At 36.9% G+C, this 17,721-nt stretch overlaps 1 protein-coding gene across 3 annotated transcripts in view; it reads right to left on the bottom strand.

Annotated features, from left to right (window-relative positions):
* The window catches only part of RALGPS2 (Ral GEF with PH domain and SH3 binding motif 2), a 158,137-nt gene that overhangs the window by 113,869 nt on the left and 26,547 nt on the right, over positions 1–17,721 (bottom strand). For all 3 annotated transcript variants that reach the window (XM_034666777.1, XM_034666778.1, XM_011220946.3), the window contains exon 2: positions 3,267–3,412. In XM_034666777.1, the coding sequence (XP_034522668.1) occupies positions 3,267–3,323 (57 nt within the window). In that variant the 5' untranslated portion in view covers positions 3,324–3,412. The remainder of the gene's footprint in view (positions 1–3,266; positions 3,413–17,721) is intronic.

The following is a 17,721-nucleotide window of genomic DNA, read 5'->3' as shown; positions in this document are numbered from 1 at the left end:
CTGTGCCTTGCGCTCTTTCAGCTATATTCCATTATTATACAGGGGCCCTGCTAATGTGGTGGTGATGTATGGAGGGAGAAGTGTTCTGTAAGTCCTACAGTCAGGTCTTTTAGTGAGCCTGTGCCCTTGGGCTGTGACCTCAAATACTTCTCAGTACCCCACAGCCACTGCCAATCCCCTAGAAAGTGAGAAAGAAAGGCTGGAGGGGGATGGACTTGGGTATTTCTCATCCTCCAAGTAGGTTAGGCTCTGGTAAAGCAGTTTCCCTTGAGGTCGGGGGGAGTACAGAATGCATTGGGCACATTTCAAAATGGTTATCTTCCCCTCCCCCTGCTAGAAATAGGAAGGGATTTTTCTCTGACCTTCACTGTGAGAAGATGGTAGAGCTTCTAGAGGTAAAACACAAAAGTGTGGGTTGGGGGAACCTAAGACTGGGCCCCCAGGAGTTTTTAACTTCAAGATAGTCCACACATAGCCTCCAGCAATTTCTCACCTATAGCTTAAGTTCTGCTACCCATTTCTGGCTTCAGTGATTTCTGCTCCTGGTAAACTAATTCTTTACTTGCCTCTCTCTCCAGTTTTTGGGTCATCATTGTCAGTTTGCTCTGTGACATCGATTTTCTGACAGAGCTAAGAAGAGTTACTGATTTTCAGTTTGTTCAGTTTTTTTCATATTATGAAGACAGGAGTGATGAATTCCAACCTCTTTACATATCTGAGCAGAAGCCCAAAGTCCCGTAATCAGATTTTATACATAGTATTTTATTTCATGTGTTTATTCTCTGTAATTATGACTAGCTTATGTCAACAATATTATTTTATATCCCAAGACTAATTTAGAAATTTATTCATAATGTTACACATTCAAACAGACATCAGTTACTGACCAAAATAACTAAATACATTCTATCAAGTGAAGACATTAATTTTAAACATAACTTTCTCCAAGTTTTTAACTCATTCAAGACAAATTAGCAAATCATAATGGCAATTTTATTACTTATCAACAAATAATCACTTTCCTTTTTTCCTTCTTACAAGCCATAAGGAGAGGCTTAAGAAATTACGAGCAAGACGCTTCCATCTGCTTCCCCAATACCAATAAATAAGTTGGTACTGATAAGCTACACAGTACTTAAGCATAATATCCACTAAGGGAATAGTAATTCTTTATTCAAGACAAGACTAAAAACCAGGCACTTCCAAATATCTGGGAAAAAAGTTCACTGCAACTCTTCTGCTCTCAGGAGCTTCTAGTACAGGTTAAATACAAAGGTGCTAAGACGGGGAAGTCAGTCGCCCAGATAAGTATTTTATCCATTTTGTAAGCTTATCAGATTCATGGGACATTTGCTTTTGATATGTTAATAGATCTGTATTTTAAGAAAAGGTGAAAAATATGTATTTTTAATTTTACTTTCTTGCCACAGTGTAGAACAATTTAAAAGATAGCCTTTTATCTGTGTAGGGGATCAGGAAAAGACTTTGCTGAAAGTATAGCATTTGAAATAGGTTTGAAAGACAGCCAAAATGTCTTTTTTTGTGCAGAGAGGGAGGGACACATTGGAGTGGGAAGAGAAATTCCATGTAGAAAAACTGATACAGACAAAACTGTAACAAAAGTAGGAGAAAACAATGGTTTATACAAACATCAGCAAGATGCAGTATTCTTTCATTAGAATGAAATTTCAAGTCAATAATTAGTGGGAGTTAAATTTTTAAAAAGAAAATTTAGAGTCACTTTGCCGACAAAGTCTTGAATAAAAGGTTTAGAGCTATTTGCATTTTATTAGTAGCCAATGGCGAACCATGGACAATTTGGGGATACAATAAAGCTTAAGAGCTGTATTTTAAGAATATTAAAATTGAGTTACTCAAATGGACCAAAACCAGCAGAAAATGGAAGTGCAAAATCAAACTAAAAGCCTGCTGCAATAATGTAAACAAGAAATAATGACCAAACTCAGATGGTGCTGGTAGAAATACGGAGAAAAAGACCAGATCCTAGAGACGAGGTGTGCCAGACGGGCTCCCAGACAGCTTCCTACTGACGGTCTCCGTCTCCTGGCACTCACATCCTTGTGTGATTCCCTCCACTTGAGTGTGGGCAGGACTGGGATCGGTTTCTAGCCAACAGAACATGGCAGAGAGAACGGGCTGTCGCTTCCATGACGACATGACAGAAGACTGTAGCTTCTGTTCCACTGGTGCACTCTCCCTGCTGTGACGAGAAAATGGCTGTGGTGCGCACAGGGGAATCTAAGGACTGAACTCCAACGGCGAGGGAAACAGTGCTGAGACAGACACTGATAGGACATGGTGAAGCTACCAACAGAAATCAGAGAAAGGGGTTGCATTATTTTCTCTACAGGTTACACAGCAGAATAGTAATGAGTAACTTGATTTTGTTCATATTATACATACAATGTCTGGTCCATCAGAAAGGCTTAATAAAAATCTATGAGGGAAGCCAAAACTAGAGATAGAAATATAGAAATCAGCAGCAAAAGAAGAATCATCAAAACCACAGACTGAGACTCTTTTCATTGATTGCAAGGCCTAACTAACTGGCTGGAGCAAAATGGAGCTGAAGTTATTAATGAAACCTGTGGCCAAGGAGGTAAAAGGTCATAGACATTATTCTCATCCTCTACAGTAAGAGAAAAATAAAGGAGAAATATAGGAGCTAGATGCTAAAGTTATTAAGGAAAGCAGGCAAGTACCCTGGATTTAAAGACAAAGGAAAAAGAAAAAATATGAAGCACAAATAAAATCACAGCACATTAACTGGAGAGATGGCATCCAGCTCAGTCTTCACCTCCATCTTTACACTTTAAACCACATCCCTTCCAACATCTCAGCCTAATGGTTTTTGACTCTTTCCACAGGCCTGGAATCAAGGGATCTAGATAGTGTCAAAATTATATGATTCTAAATCAAAAAATCTTTTATTCTCACTTGTACTATTGTCCTCAAGGTTCATGTAATGTAAAAATACCCTAAAAAGATATTCTATGTATCCTTTAAAACTGAACTCATGAAAAAGTTTTAAGTAATTATTTGTCAAGTCTCTTAAGTGGACAAGAATTAACTGTTTCTAAGATGTACAGTAAACATGTGAATGGCACAATTAAAAGTTTTTTAAAACTAAAAAATTTGTAGCTCTTCTTCTCAAGTTCTGATTTAAATCTGTGACCGACCATAACACTTGAAAAATTAGGATGTCAGGTAAGAAACTCTACAGCTAACCTTCTCAAACGTCTTACCTCGGAAGCAGTAGCAGCAATATTAACATTGCTTGCCTGCCCGTTCATTAGGTCCATGCTTCCCACAACATCAGTCCTTGACGCTATGTTAACAGCAACAGAAGGCTAACTGCTTCACGTCCAAGGCCACAAATACATTATTATTCCTGTGAAAAATAAACAGAAAAATTTAAATCTATGTTTTAGTGGGAGTTTGAGAAAACAAATCCATGCCTATCCCCATGCCAAGAAATAAAACACTTCAACTTTACTGAACTCTGTTTTTTACTTCAGCCAAGTTACCAAATCCAGCTTAAGGACAATCCTGTATGCTCTTTTCAAATGGTCAGAAATACCAAATGGGCAGTGCTCAAAACACGTTACTGCTATGTTCTTCATCAGTAAAGCCTAAGTATAATTTTTCACTTATTGTGAGAAAAGTTCAGAAACTTTTTAAAATTTTAAGTAAATAAAAAGTGTAAAACAACACGTGGCAAAGTAACAACTGGCATAACTCAAGGAATCTTGTAGAGATCGAAATGACATCTATAAAGCAACAATACTGAGTAAGTTTACCATTGCTGATAAACTGGTTTACAAAGATACCACAAATAACTGAAAATAAAATACTATGGAACGTGTCATACAGAGACCACAGTATGTTTTTTTGTATAGGGTTTTAAAGTTTATTGACTATCTTCACTCATTATCTCTCACTGATCTTCAAAACTGTCAATAAGACTAAATTAAGGAGGACATTTATTATGCTCACATAACACAAGGAAACAGAGCCTCTGCTGGTAAATGAAGAGCCAAGACTAAAATTCAAAACATCTGAAATTCTAGACAAATATTACTTCAACACCACATTTCTTTCCATTATACTGTAAGTCAGAATATTTACTTGTGTTTCCCACCCCTTTCCACAAATAACTTGCTGTATAGCACTACGTTGGTAACTTCACCTTTCTAGGATGGAATTTCTTCCTTCCTGTAAAATGACAGGAGCAAAGGGACTCAGGGCCCCTTTCCAACCTCTAATTTCAAGAACCCTTTCTCCTAAGAGAAATGATAAACTGAGTCTGAAATGGCAATAATAATTCTCTTGATGCTCAGTTTCCTCTCTCTGGAGAAGCAGTACAGGACAGTGAGTAAGAAGCAGACTCCAGAACAAGACTGCGTAAGTTTGAACCCAGCAAACAGTTAACTTTTCTAGGCTGTTTCCTTATCTATTAAAGGTACAGTAAGTACCTACCTCACAGAGTTGTAGTGAGGAGAGACGGACATATACAAAGCCCATAAAACAGTGCTGACACATGGCGAGGGCACAATTACAACCATGCAGATTTTGTCTATTTAATCCACACAAACCTTAAATTCCACAGAATCTTCGAATTAAAGAAGACAAAAACCTTAATACACCTCTGGCAAAATACATATTGGTGGGTGTCTCCAAAATCCTAATTGCAAATACAGTGAATGAAAATGCCTAAAATATTTTCCAAATGTAGCAAAATATGTTGCAGGTTTTCAAATGCTTAAAAATTATTACTAATGATAGCAGCCTTTACTCACATCTTAAATTAATCTTCATTTCTTCAGATACACTCTAAGTAATTGCTAGGAGCAAAACATGGTGCTACACTTTTTTTTTTAATGAGAAAGATATTAGAAATAATGGGTTTTTAAAACCATTTAGAAGCCATTTAGAAAATCAATGCAAAAGTGAACAGAGCACTGAAATACTTTAATTTCCTCTAAAATACAGCATTTCATTTTATAAGCTTCATTATCCTTATGACACTATTAAGGATCAACTTATATTTACACTGCTATATAAAATGACCTTGATAATCCAAATTCTCTCTGAAGTCAACACTCAGCAATGCCATGTTTTCAAATAATTTCATTTCATTCCAGTCTATGCATATTCATTTAGATATGAATCCATAAGTCAAAAGTGCCCCCTAGTGTTAAGAAAAAGATTTTAATTAAACTGTTAAAGGAAATATATTACGAATCGACTCTTCAAATATATAATTTTTTTTACTATTATTTACTGAAAATGAGATAATACAGACCAGGAATAAAAATTACACATTCTTAAACTATAAGACATTACACATTTTAAACTATAAGTAAAGACTCAAATTTTCTCTGCCTGGTTTTAATTAAAATACCACTCAAATATTCCATAAATATTAAGGTTATATTAAAATCCATTACATGTTAAAAAAAAACCCAAAAACCAAAAAACAAAAACCAGCAAAGCATGCCTTAAAGAAAATCTTATTCGAAACTATTTATAAATGTACTACATGTCAACAGTATTTAATACTGCCGAAGTACAACAAAACCTCACGTGATACCATAAAACCACTAGGTCCTTAAAGCCAGAAATGGGTTTCTTTTTTTTAGTATGTATTTCAGGACCTTTCTGTGCTTTCCACACAGGAAAGTTCAAATTAAACGAGACAAATACATGTTTTCCCTAGTGCTATGAATGGCACAATCATTCATAATAACCAACATCACAACAGCTCTTTTCTTAATTATTTTCTACTTGTTCTCTTTTGAAACTTCTAAAGACAGTTAACCTCTTCAGGGTTTAAGTCCTAAAACATGAATACTGTTTCTTTCTAAGCAATTGAAGTCCAAAAACAAGGATTTTGCTTCTCTCCAACCAATATAATCCCCAAACAGGAAATCTGAACCGTGTATGTAGATTTAGTTCCTTGCTTGAGGTCACTGAACTAGCTTATTAAATTGCAGGCATATTCAGCCTCACCTTCACACCAGAAACCAGTACTTTTTAACCAAATGAACAAAAGATTAAAGTCAAAGTGTCAACTTCTCACTAATTAATCTCATTTCATAGTAGCAGTTACATATTCTTTTCTAAAATAAGTTATGCTATCATCATTAGGAATATTTTATATTATTTATTATTTAATATTTATTTTATATTATTTTATTATTTAATAGTTTTATAAAACATACTCTAAAAGAGTTAAGCAACCATAAGGGAAATGGAAGTGAAATGCAATTAATTACAGCAATTTCTTTGGAAACATTCAGACAATACAGAATTGACATGATACACTTGGCTTAAAATCTCAGTCCTAGAAATTCATCTTACAAGAACTCTGGAGAAACAGAAAAAACTACATAGATACAGCTGTTCAATCAAGCACTACGTACAACAGTGAGAACCATCTTAATGCCCTTATAAACACACCACATTAAGCAATTCAAATGGACAACTTATAAGAAGGATGAAAACAGATGCAACAGGTTCAACAATAGAAACTACACCTTCTTATTAATATTCTTATAACTTTCATGAGAAAAAATAGGGTAAAATTAAAACACCATAATTGCTGTTCAATATTAAAACTTATTACAAAGCTTGTTCTCCTTTAACATTTATTTTTAGGTAAGTATTAAAGACATATTTTACATGACACTCCTGGAAGGCCCAAAGATTTAAATAGCCTGGGGGCACCGGGGTGGCTCAGTCAGTTAAGCGGCTGCCTTTGGCCCAGGTCATGATCTCAGGGTCCTGGGACCAAGTCCCGCATCACATGGGTTCCTTGTTCAGCAGGGAGTCTGCTGCGCCCTCTCCCTCTGCTTCCCCTCACCGCCACATGTTTGCACACTCTCTCTCTCCAAAAAAAAAAAAATTCAAACAGCCTGTATATCACAGCATTAAGGCAAGCTCACTCTCAGCATCTGAGACAGCTGAACTTCCACTGCCTTATTTTTTTTAATCTAAGAAAATTAGAACTTAGTCCCAATTCCCCAGTATTTTGTTTCAATAATTAAAGCCATCAAAATGCTCTTGAGTAACAAAGAAAAAAGATTTTGTTTTTGACATAACTGATATTGAGCTATTCTAGCAAAAGTTTACTAAAAACATGGTTCCCTCTTAAAGCCATTTCTAGTGTGACACTAAGCAAGATTATCTTTGCTATTTACCACCCTTAAAAAGTTCAGGTTATTACAAAAGAAATTAAAAAGAAAAAGGTTCTGCTGTATGCCAGGGTTGTTGTATGAGTCCCCAAACGCCTCCGCGAGAGAGATCATTAGCCTTCTGCCTCTGTGCTTCTACGGTTCTTTTTCAAAATTCTAATGCCATCTTTTTGCATTGATTTATTTATGTTTCTCTCTAATGCATTTATAATTCCTTGATATTAAAGACCCATATTTAAAACAAAACATGACAGAAAAACCATTATTTTTTATCTTTTCATTCAGGCACATGAACACAATACTTGACCTCAATTAACTAGTTAGTAAGTATTCGCTGAAAGAGTGAATGACTAAATAAAGCAGTCGTTCACAGGACAGCATTATATAAATGCCCAATTATAGGGTGAATGGCAATCAAATAATCAATACATACATACCACACACATTTAAAAGAATATGATGCGGATTTCTACTTCCAGCAATACAGCTGATAAATAATATAAAAATCGTGGGCGCCTGGGTGGCTCAGTCGGTTAAGTGTCTGCCATTGGCTCAGGTCATGGTCTCAGGGTCCTGGGATCTTCCGCTCAGGTCAGGGTCTCAGAGCCCCCCCCCCGGGGCTCCCTATTCACGGGGAGTCTGCTTCTCCCTTTTCCTCTGCCCCTCCCTCTGCTTGTGAGCTCTCTCTCTCTCAAATAATAAAGTCTTTTTTTAAAAAAAAAATCCTTGCACTACAAAAGAAATTTAGGAATTGTAGGTTAAATTTTGATAGCAGTTGGACAGAAAAGGCAACCAAGAAATGAAAACAGAATTGAGACACACACTCTCCTCCCCACCCCACCCTTACCTAGAATAAAGCCAGACAGACTGATGGTCTACTCCATCAATGTAAGATGGTCTATTTAAGAAAGAAAGAAAGAGGGGCGCCTGGGTGGCTCAGTCCTTAAGCGTCTGACTTTGGAGCCCTGCGACGGGCTCCCTGCTCAGCCGGAGGCCTGCTTCTCCCTCTCCCTCTGCTTGTGTTCCCTCTCTCGCTGTGTCTCTCTCTGTCAAATAAATAAAATCTTAAAAAAAAAAAAAAAAAAGGAAGGAAGGAAGGAAGGGGGGGAGAGAGGGAGGGGACAGGGAGGGAGGAATGAATACTGGAATAAGATAAGGAAACTTATCTGTCTTGGCCTGAACTTAACATTAAGGCTAGAGGAGAATGACCACAAATTTGTCTACAAAATGGAAATCTGTAATCCTCAACATCCTCCAGCAGATACAGAATGTGAATTTATACTATCAGCATGGTTCAAGACCCTTAAAACAAGAAATCCACAAAATTATGTTCACAAGCCAGAGACTCCTGGAACCCAAGCAGATGGAGGGAACAAAAAGGCAATATGGGATTCCCACAAATAAAGCCCCACCAGCAAGCTCAAAATAAAAACTCTATAAGCAAACAACAGACTACAAGTAAAAGTGGGAAACACAACAATTATTAGAATTACTTTTTGAGAACTTCAGATGAAAACTTACCTGGTAAAGGCTATAAAACAGGAGAGATTAAAATCAGCAGCCTTTAAAGAAGAAACTGAAAACACAATGAGATGTTATGAAGAATGCAAGACAGGGATGCCTGGGTGGCTCAGTCAGTTAAGTGCCTGCCTGTGCCTCAGGTCATGATCCCAGGGTCCTGGGATCGAGTCCTGCATCAGGCTCCTTGCTCAGCGGGAAGCCTGCTTCTCCCTCTGCCTGCCTCTTTCCCTGCTTGTGTGCTCACACTTTCTCTCTCTGAAAAATAAATAAATAGTCTTAAAAAAAAAAAAAAGAATGCAAGACAAACATTTGTTAGAAAACTGGACAAAAAATATTAAAAAAAGGAAAGAAAAATATAGTCATTGGAGAATTAAGCACCAGATTAAGCACAACTGAAGAGAATTTGTGAAGTAGAAGAGAAAAAGTAAATTATGCAAAAATTCTGTACAGAGAGTTGTGGATACTGAAAATGTGTAGAGATCAAGAGAAATGAAAAATAGAATAATAGGATCTAACACAGTCTAAGAGAAGTTCTGGAGGAAGAGAGATAATGAAAGGCAATACTTAAAGAGATAAAGGCTGAGAAGTTCCAAGACCATGTGAAAGACATAAACTCTTCATATTCAGGAATCACAAGCCTTGAGCAAGAAAAATAATGAGAGTCATATTCTATATACATCACTCTAAACTGGAGAATATTTGCTTTAAAAGCAAGTGGAATAAGGCACTTTACTTCCATAGGAACAAAATTATATGGAAAGCTTCTCAATAAAATTAATGCACAAAGAAAAGTATCTTCAAAGTGCTAAGAGAAAATAACTGTCAACCTAGAATTCCATACCCAGCTAAATTCTCATTCAAGAGAAGGCAAAGACACTTTTAGACAAGGAATTTACTGCAAAATTAGTCCATACAGCAAGCAATTGAAAATGTAATACACAAAAAAATAATTTGTCTCAAAGAAGAAATAATTATCCTAATCATGATTGTTACTATGACAGATATTTTTGGATGACTGTCCTAAGTGTTTAAAAGTTCAAAACTGACTTCTATAACTACTTTGAAAAATAATTATCTATTTTTATGCAAAAAAAGGAAAACTATTTCCCCTTTTACAGCAGAACCTATCATTTGTTCTATACTGGAATACACAAATCAGTACAACAGTCAGAAACAAAAGATAACATCCTGGAGTGCTTATTACCTCACAGGCCTGCTCTGAGTACTTTTCATTGAAAATTCACCCAATCATTGAAACAACTCTATGAAGTAATAACATTATACCCCATTTTTAGAGATGAGAGGATAGGTAACTGCTTTCGCATTAGGGACAGACAGCTGGAAGGAGGAAAAAATGGAGGACAGACAGAGGGAAAAACAAAGGACAGAAAAGACAGATGAATTGATAAATAGATTGAAAAAAAACCAGGACAGAGGAGGGTGGGGACGAGGGAAAGGAAAGGGGGGGGGGAGGAAGAGGAGAGAAAAAAAATGAGGGAAGGAAGGAAACAGAAAGAGGAACCTAAAAGGTTGTTCCTACTCTGAGCAAGTTCATTATGACTAGAGGGGGAGAGAGCAGGAAATGAAATAATCAGACTACTACTATCTGTTATACTTCCATTCAGCTTCAAGAGTCACGTGACTTCTACAGGATGAAATGATGTTTAGGTTTATAAAGAAAGTCAAGTTGAAGAATCGGAAGAAAGGAGAAGTAAGAATACCATAAATGAGGGCACACATTTAAAAGTGAAGATGGCTCAGAGAGGAGGTACAGTGTGGGGTGCTGGCCTGCTGGCTTAGCAGAAGCTTTGTGCTGAACTCTGGAAAGGGTTGAAGAAGTGACAGGACCAGACTGTGCCTCCACAGTCTCAACTGTCAAATGGGGGAATTTACATTGGACGGGGACAGGCACGAGGAATCATGAAAGGTTTCTAAGTAGGGAACAGAGCTTAGAAAACTAAAACCAGTATATTTCAAGGTTCAATATGCCAGAGGTATGCCACTGGGTCTTAGAGAAGGTGAGCAGTAAACAACACTCTTCCCATTTTTGCCAAAAACAGCAAAGTATCTGAAGTGGTGTGCAGGCCCCTTTCCTACCCAAGCTTCTCCAATCTCTGCTCTCCCGGACCCTCTTCTAGTCTTCTCCCATGGTCACCTGGTATCCCCTTCACATCGGTCACCTTCATCTTACCTTCTTATCAGCACCAGAATCCCTGGTGCTGTGGAAATGACAATCTCAGGGGATATTAACAAAAAATTAATGGAATTCATGTCAACTCATGAAGAACGCCCCCCATAACTCCCCTCCCCCACTCCAGACCAAGGAGCAGAGAAAGCAGCTCAGTGGTAAAATTGTAAGATACGGAATACTAATTCTAGGACTTTAACCAGGTGTATTATGCTGGGTTATTTAATCTCTGAACTTTGGTTTTTTCACTTATAAATAAGGGATGACAAAATATACCTCAGAGAGATTTTGTAAGAATTAAAAGAAATCATAGGAAAAGCTCCATGCATCTAGAAATGGTATAGTATAATGGAAAGAACACAGACTTTGGAGTCAGAAAGTCCTGGGTTCAAATCCTGATCTAGGCACTATCAGCCAGCTATAAGGCTTGGCCAAAGAACTTTGCTAATATTTAAGCAGAGGCTCCAAGTCCAACTATCAGTGATGTGGCTTAAAAAAGAAAAAAAGACGAGGAGAGCCACACCTCTAAATGCCCTTCTTCTACTTCTAAATTCCAGAAGCATGTGAAAATTACATCATAAATCAATGGATTAGAAAGAGTAAAATATTCCTCTAAATGAAGTATTTTTAAAGACATAAGTACACTGGAAAAGAAATTTACTAAATGATTGAAAAACATTTTTACTTAAAAAATATTCATTTCTTAGAAGTTCTAAATGTGTAGACATGTTAACTAATAATAATTATATCTCTCAGCACAAAAAAATACACAAATATGTTGCAACACTAAGCCACTGAATTTAATGAGGGGTCTCTTAAGAGAGACTAATTTGTAAGTCTAGATTAAACATAAACGTTCTAAATTATTTTATAAATTTATTCAAAAGCGCACAACTTGAAATTATTCCATCTGTCCCTAGTATTATAAAGTAAGTAATAAAAAAATTCCAAGCTACAATTCATTCTTAATCAAAGGGTAGCAAGCATTTTTTTAAATGACAGCAATTCATATGGATAAGAACACACTAAACTATAATGAAAAAAAGATGAATTCTGGAGAAACTTCAATCACTGTATAAGCCAACCACAATGACAGGTTTAGCAATTTCACACCACCTACATTGCAAAAGAAAAAAAATTGATAATGTCTAAATTAATCCACACATTTAGAAGTCTCAAGGCAACAGAACTAAATTAATTGTTTCCCAGCATGACTATTTGCTAGGTCACTTACCAAATTATTATTCAAGTTAAACACCTTTATATTTTTTCCAGGCATATATTTTATTTCTGAACAGGTACATACTTAAGATGTGTAGGAGAATCTGAAGAAAGATTATTTTCAAAACAAACTAAACTAAGATCTTAAATTAAAAGGAAAAAGGTAAGGATAGCAGAAAATTGTTTCACCTATCAGGATGCACCTTACCACCCTACCTGAAGTCGAGGGCATATATTAATAACGGCCAATGAAAAGTAACTGGCCCACGTAAAATGTACCCCACCATCTACAAGATAGCAGCTATGATTTCCCGGAGTGCAAAGAAAGGCTTAAAAATAATAAAGCTACTTTAAAGAATACACTAGGATTAAAATGGTTTTACCTTGATAAAGAGACTCTACACATAAGCCTTTCAGATGTGATTTTGCTGCATTTGTACTGAAGTGTAGAAATAATGGAAAGATCCCTATCCATGCAGAAAGCTTCTATTTCCATGTATCTAAATGGCCCAAAACTAAATACTTGATGAGAGATTTTCAAATGACTGAACATTAAAGGGGGAAAGTTCTAAGTAATGTCTTTAAAAAGGTTCTGCTCTATCTCCAGTACAGAAGGTTCACTGAAGATCATTTGCCAAGTGATTCTATTACAGAAGAGCTCTGAGATCTCCCACGCAACCTGGCCCCAAATATAAATATAGGTAAACTAGAATTCAGAGTAACAGAAAGAAAGTTGCAGGCACAAAGTTAAACTGTGCTCCAAATGCTTCTGTTTTGTATCTTTTTGGTTTTGGGGTGTGTGTGTGTGCGTGTGTGTGTGTGTGTGTGTTTTAGCCAGATGCTCTGCTCAGACTAGCCCATAAAGTCCATTTAACATATAATACCACATATTTGAAATAAAACAAAAAACCCAACATACCACACAACATTAACAAAGCATGAAAACAATCCAGCTGAATCAGAAAGAACTGATATATTTGGTGGAAGTGCGCCACTGCAGGCCCCGAAACGGTCAGGGAGAGGAGCTCAGAGTGTGGTAGCACCGAACTGTGAAACAGACAAACAGTGCAGTCAGTCAAGGACTCCATGGTCAGAGTGAAAACTTCACGCGAGCTAACAGTGCAGCACTGCTTCCCTTTAGCTGTAAGAAAAGTGTCTAGAAAGAAGAGCAATTAAATAGCCCGGACAGCCAAGAGATTCTTGTACGTAAAATGTAAGGCTAAACTGAACATCACAGAATGATCCACAGGCAGAGGATTATACGCAGCGCAACACTAGCAGTCACTAAAATAGCACAGAAGAAAACTCCGTGACACATGGGAAAATACTCACAGCATACTGCTAAATGAGTAGAGCAATTTACCAAACAGAATTTAAGATATAATCCTCCTGGCTGTCATTATCATTATTATAGTGCAGATCAGAGATTTCACCAACATGCACTACAATGTAGCTATCTCCAGGTTTCCACGTCAATTTTTCCCTAACTTTGGCTTACCTGTATATTTTAAAATTTCTACAAGGACATCATTTTTACTACAAAAAAGTAAAAAACAAAACAGTGTCTTCCTACAGATTATTTATCAGCTGCAAGAGGAAAATAAGTAGCTACAGGTGTGAAGAAACAGGACAACACCTTGAGTGTGTGGATCAAAATGACCATCACCGCCGAGGAACAGAATGACATCATGTGGCTCTGTTGTGGTATTCTGGGAAGGCCCGGCACTGATGAGTAGTTGAGCTGGGGATGCATAACCTGAATCTAATCTCGAGGAAACGGACAAAAATAAACCGAGGAACATTCTATGAACTCATTCTTTTAAAAATCTCAATGTTTCATGAGGCACAAAGAAAGACTGAGGAACCATTATAAATTAAAGGAAACTCAAGAGACATGACAACTAAAGAGCCTGTACTGGAGGGCAGTAAATGCTATAAAATATCGGAACAATTCACAAAATCAAAACATTAACTGTACTGTATTAGTTTCCTGAATTTGATAACTTCACTGTGGTTAAATAAAAGAATAATTTTGTTCTTAAGAAATACAACTGAAATATTAGGAAATAAAGGCGTATGAGGTATGCAAACTAATGTCAAATATTTCAGGAAAACAGCATGTATATGTATATGAGAGAAATGAGTAAATGATAAAGCAAATGGGGCAAAATGTTAAAAAAAAACTGGTGACTTTGTGACTTTTACCTACACTTATAACTGACAGTTTGAAATTATTTCAAAATATAAAGTAGGGGGGGAACCCTACTTTAATTTTCAAAATTTCATATAACTAAACTACACATCCAATAAAAAGTACAACTCTTCCCACCAACAGATGGCGTTTGTGGTCACTTTTGACTTCAGAGTCAAAATGGTCTCAGCAACAGCCTTTCAGAATTAAGTTACATACATCCACAAATACTTCTGTCTCGTGTTATGAATACAAAGAATAATACAGATGAATATTATTTAAGAGGCAGAAAGTACTTTGGAGATCCCAACTTAGGGTACATTTCAAATCCCTAGGTCTTCCCTTATTTTACTCCCAGGGCAGGCCCTACCCCTCTAGGCTTGAAAAATCATGGCTATAGTAATTTACTATCAAGTGATAGATACTGTTGTATTCTTCAAATGTGCAAAAATGAAAAAAGGGAAGGGAAGAAAAATGGAAGTAAAGACAAAGAAAAGGAAGGGGGGGGGAAGCTTACTCACGGTTTTATTCCAATTCCCTGATTTTACAGAAGACAACAATCTCATGGGAGGTTATATGACCTGGCCAACCTCACATAAAATCAGCTAATCACAGAGGTAGGTCTTAAATGCAAGTCTTCTGTTTGCTAATTCTCAGCACTTTCTACAATACCAAATTACCAACCCCCTAACCAACCCCTAATTCGATGTCCAAATACTGTGACAACCTGTGGGTGGCAGAGGGTGAAACACCCAATTTCACTCCATCTTCACTCCTAACAGAAGTTCATCGGTGAACAAGGAAATATAGGCAAGAGCATGTACAAAGGCTAGAAAGGGTGAAATCCTTTGTCACTGACATTCAGGGAACTGCTATTCGTTAAGCATAGTATAATTAAAAGGGCAAAATATAAGAGAGAGATGAGAACCTTTAGGAACTGAGTCTGGAGAAGTAGGTATAAAGGGCAATGTTTGTTACAGCAAAAAGAAAAGCCTGGATTTTATCCTGTAGGCAATAAAAAGGCAAAGTCCTTATAAATGTACTACTAATTTATATGATCTTAAAAGTTCCATTCAGAAAGAGAGATTTATATTGCACACACACAGAGAGACCATATTAGTCATTCCTACTGAATTCAGAAGTCTCAACAAATAGATACCAATGTAATGACTTCAAGTACAACAAAACCTCGATGTTTATGAGGAATTTGTCCCAGGACATCTTGAAAAATCCCCAAATTTGAAACTACTACTATGGCATATCCAACACATTAAGGTATAATTAATTTTTTTTTACTCCTACAAGCCTTTTAATGAATCTAAAAATAGTGAAATAATTTATACTTATGACACTGCCATACAAATTGCAAAGTACACTGCTTTACACCATTAATTTAAGCCACCACAGAATCTTACATTTTACTCTATCCAAAATTCCTCTTCCTAGACCTATTGCTTTTTGCTTCCCTTTGGTCACCAGCACTAGGAGTTGGCTTGGGCAGCAAAAACAGTACTGGCAACAAAAGTTACTACGCAAAAAAAGCAGAGTATAACCAATGCCATAGAGACATGCCTATTGGCTTGAAACCACTTAAAAGCATAAAGGTGAACAAAAATCAAAATGGCTGCACTAATGGAGGCTCAATTTTACACTAAGTAATCTTTTTCTTCTCTTCGGAAAACCTCCCCTCCTCCCTTCTCAGCCTTTTGTTTCCCGAACCCAGTATTACCCTGAAAACATGACCAACTAGGCTGGTAGCATGTATACAACTACTGTCAAAACCGGCTAGATCCTGTATTTCCCTATAAACCCCCTCAACCCCTTCCTCCAGGCAGGCTTGCAGTTTTGAAGGCCTTAGCCTGCTGCAACCTCTTTTGCTGCTATCGTTCCTCTTTCTCTTAGACTGTCTTCCCACTGTATTTTGGCTCTGAAGCACAGAGGTCGGTTTTCCACAACAGTGTGACAGACTAGTAACACAGCGGTGCTCAGCAAAATTACAAATCATCATATGCCATACACTCATCAAGACATTCACACAACAGTGAAAGCCACAAGTGTTAATTTGTGAAAGACAGAGATCTATTCTAATCAGCAAGTCACTAGCCAAAAAAGCATCATGGCCTTTTAAAAGTAGCAATGCCTATAATAACATAAATATTTACACGGTGACTTGTATCTTACACACACAACTTAAAATAACTTCAGCAGAAGGATTTCAAGAAATCTTCTTGTTTTAGTAAATTTACAATATAGTTTTCTATTAGGACAGTTTATTCAGAACCGACCAACGTGGGTCTCTGAAAATGTTTACTCCTGCATATGTTCCTGGGGCCACCCACTGACCAGAAGAAGAGAATTTCTGTATAAATATTGAGGTGCTGTAGAGATTGGAACACTGCTCTTCATTTAACAGCCCAAGATAAATATTATCACATTTGATTTAGGAAACTGAGGCTCAGAGATGTTAAGAAGAGAGATATCTCTTAAGAGCAAAGAAATCTTCCCTGGAAGTTTTCATCCTCTCATTCTCTTCCCCATCCCAACACCAAAAAAGGAAGGCTTCCCTACATGTGTCACTGGCTACAATTCCTTCAAACTTATTTATGTCTGACAAAGAGGAAATGTCAGGGAAGTCTTCACTAAGAATCTGATATTTGAAATGAGTCTTAACAAGTAGAAACTGGGCAGATGGAGGAGAAGTAGTAAGGACATTCCTGGCAAGAGAAAATACTTGCAAGACAGAGAAATGGAAGAAACTGGCATGGCAGGAGAATATGGGTTAATTCTTTGCAGAAAAAACAAAAAACAAAAAATGTGTGTGTTTGAGAGAGAGAAACAGACTCAGAGAGAGAAGGCAGGGGAGGGAAGGAGGGAACACGGACAATAAATTGCAAAGACAGACTGAAGACAGATCATGAAGCATGTACAACAGCATGGGAAGAAACATGCACTTTATTCTCTGAATCAAAATTTCTTAACTAAGAGACTACGAATTAAATCCTAGGGCCATGAACTGCACAACTTCCCAAAAGTATGAAAATTATGTAATGAACACTCACAAAAATTAATTTTCCTGGATCCACAGCTACGAAATGATTTTCAAAGGGACTCGGGAATAAAAAAAAAGTGGCTAAGAACCACTATTCTGGGTGACTGGGAGTTACCGTATAATTACAGGCAGGGATGTGTGCCATAACACTTTTATTTTAGAAAAGAAACTGGCAACATGCGTGGAGGCTGGTGGATTAGAAAGAACCTTAAAAGCAGAGGCAGCAATAAGGAGGTTATTGCCCTACTTCAGCCAGGAGATTATAAATACATTTTTAAAACCTAATTCCATAAACTCTTCAAAAATAAACTTGCTAGAATTTGTTGAACATCTG

The sequence above is a fragment of the Ailuropoda melanoleuca genome, chromosome 8, assembly GCF_002007445.2.
Source record: "Ailuropoda melanoleuca isolate Jingjing chromosome 8, ASM200744v2, whole genome shotgun sequence".
Classification (NCBI taxonomy): Eukaryota; Metazoa; Chordata; class Mammalia; order Carnivora; family Ursidae; genus Ailuropoda; species Ailuropoda melanoleuca.
Note: the sequence above shows the minus strand (reverse complement) of the source record. Positions and strands in the feature narration are given on the sequence as shown.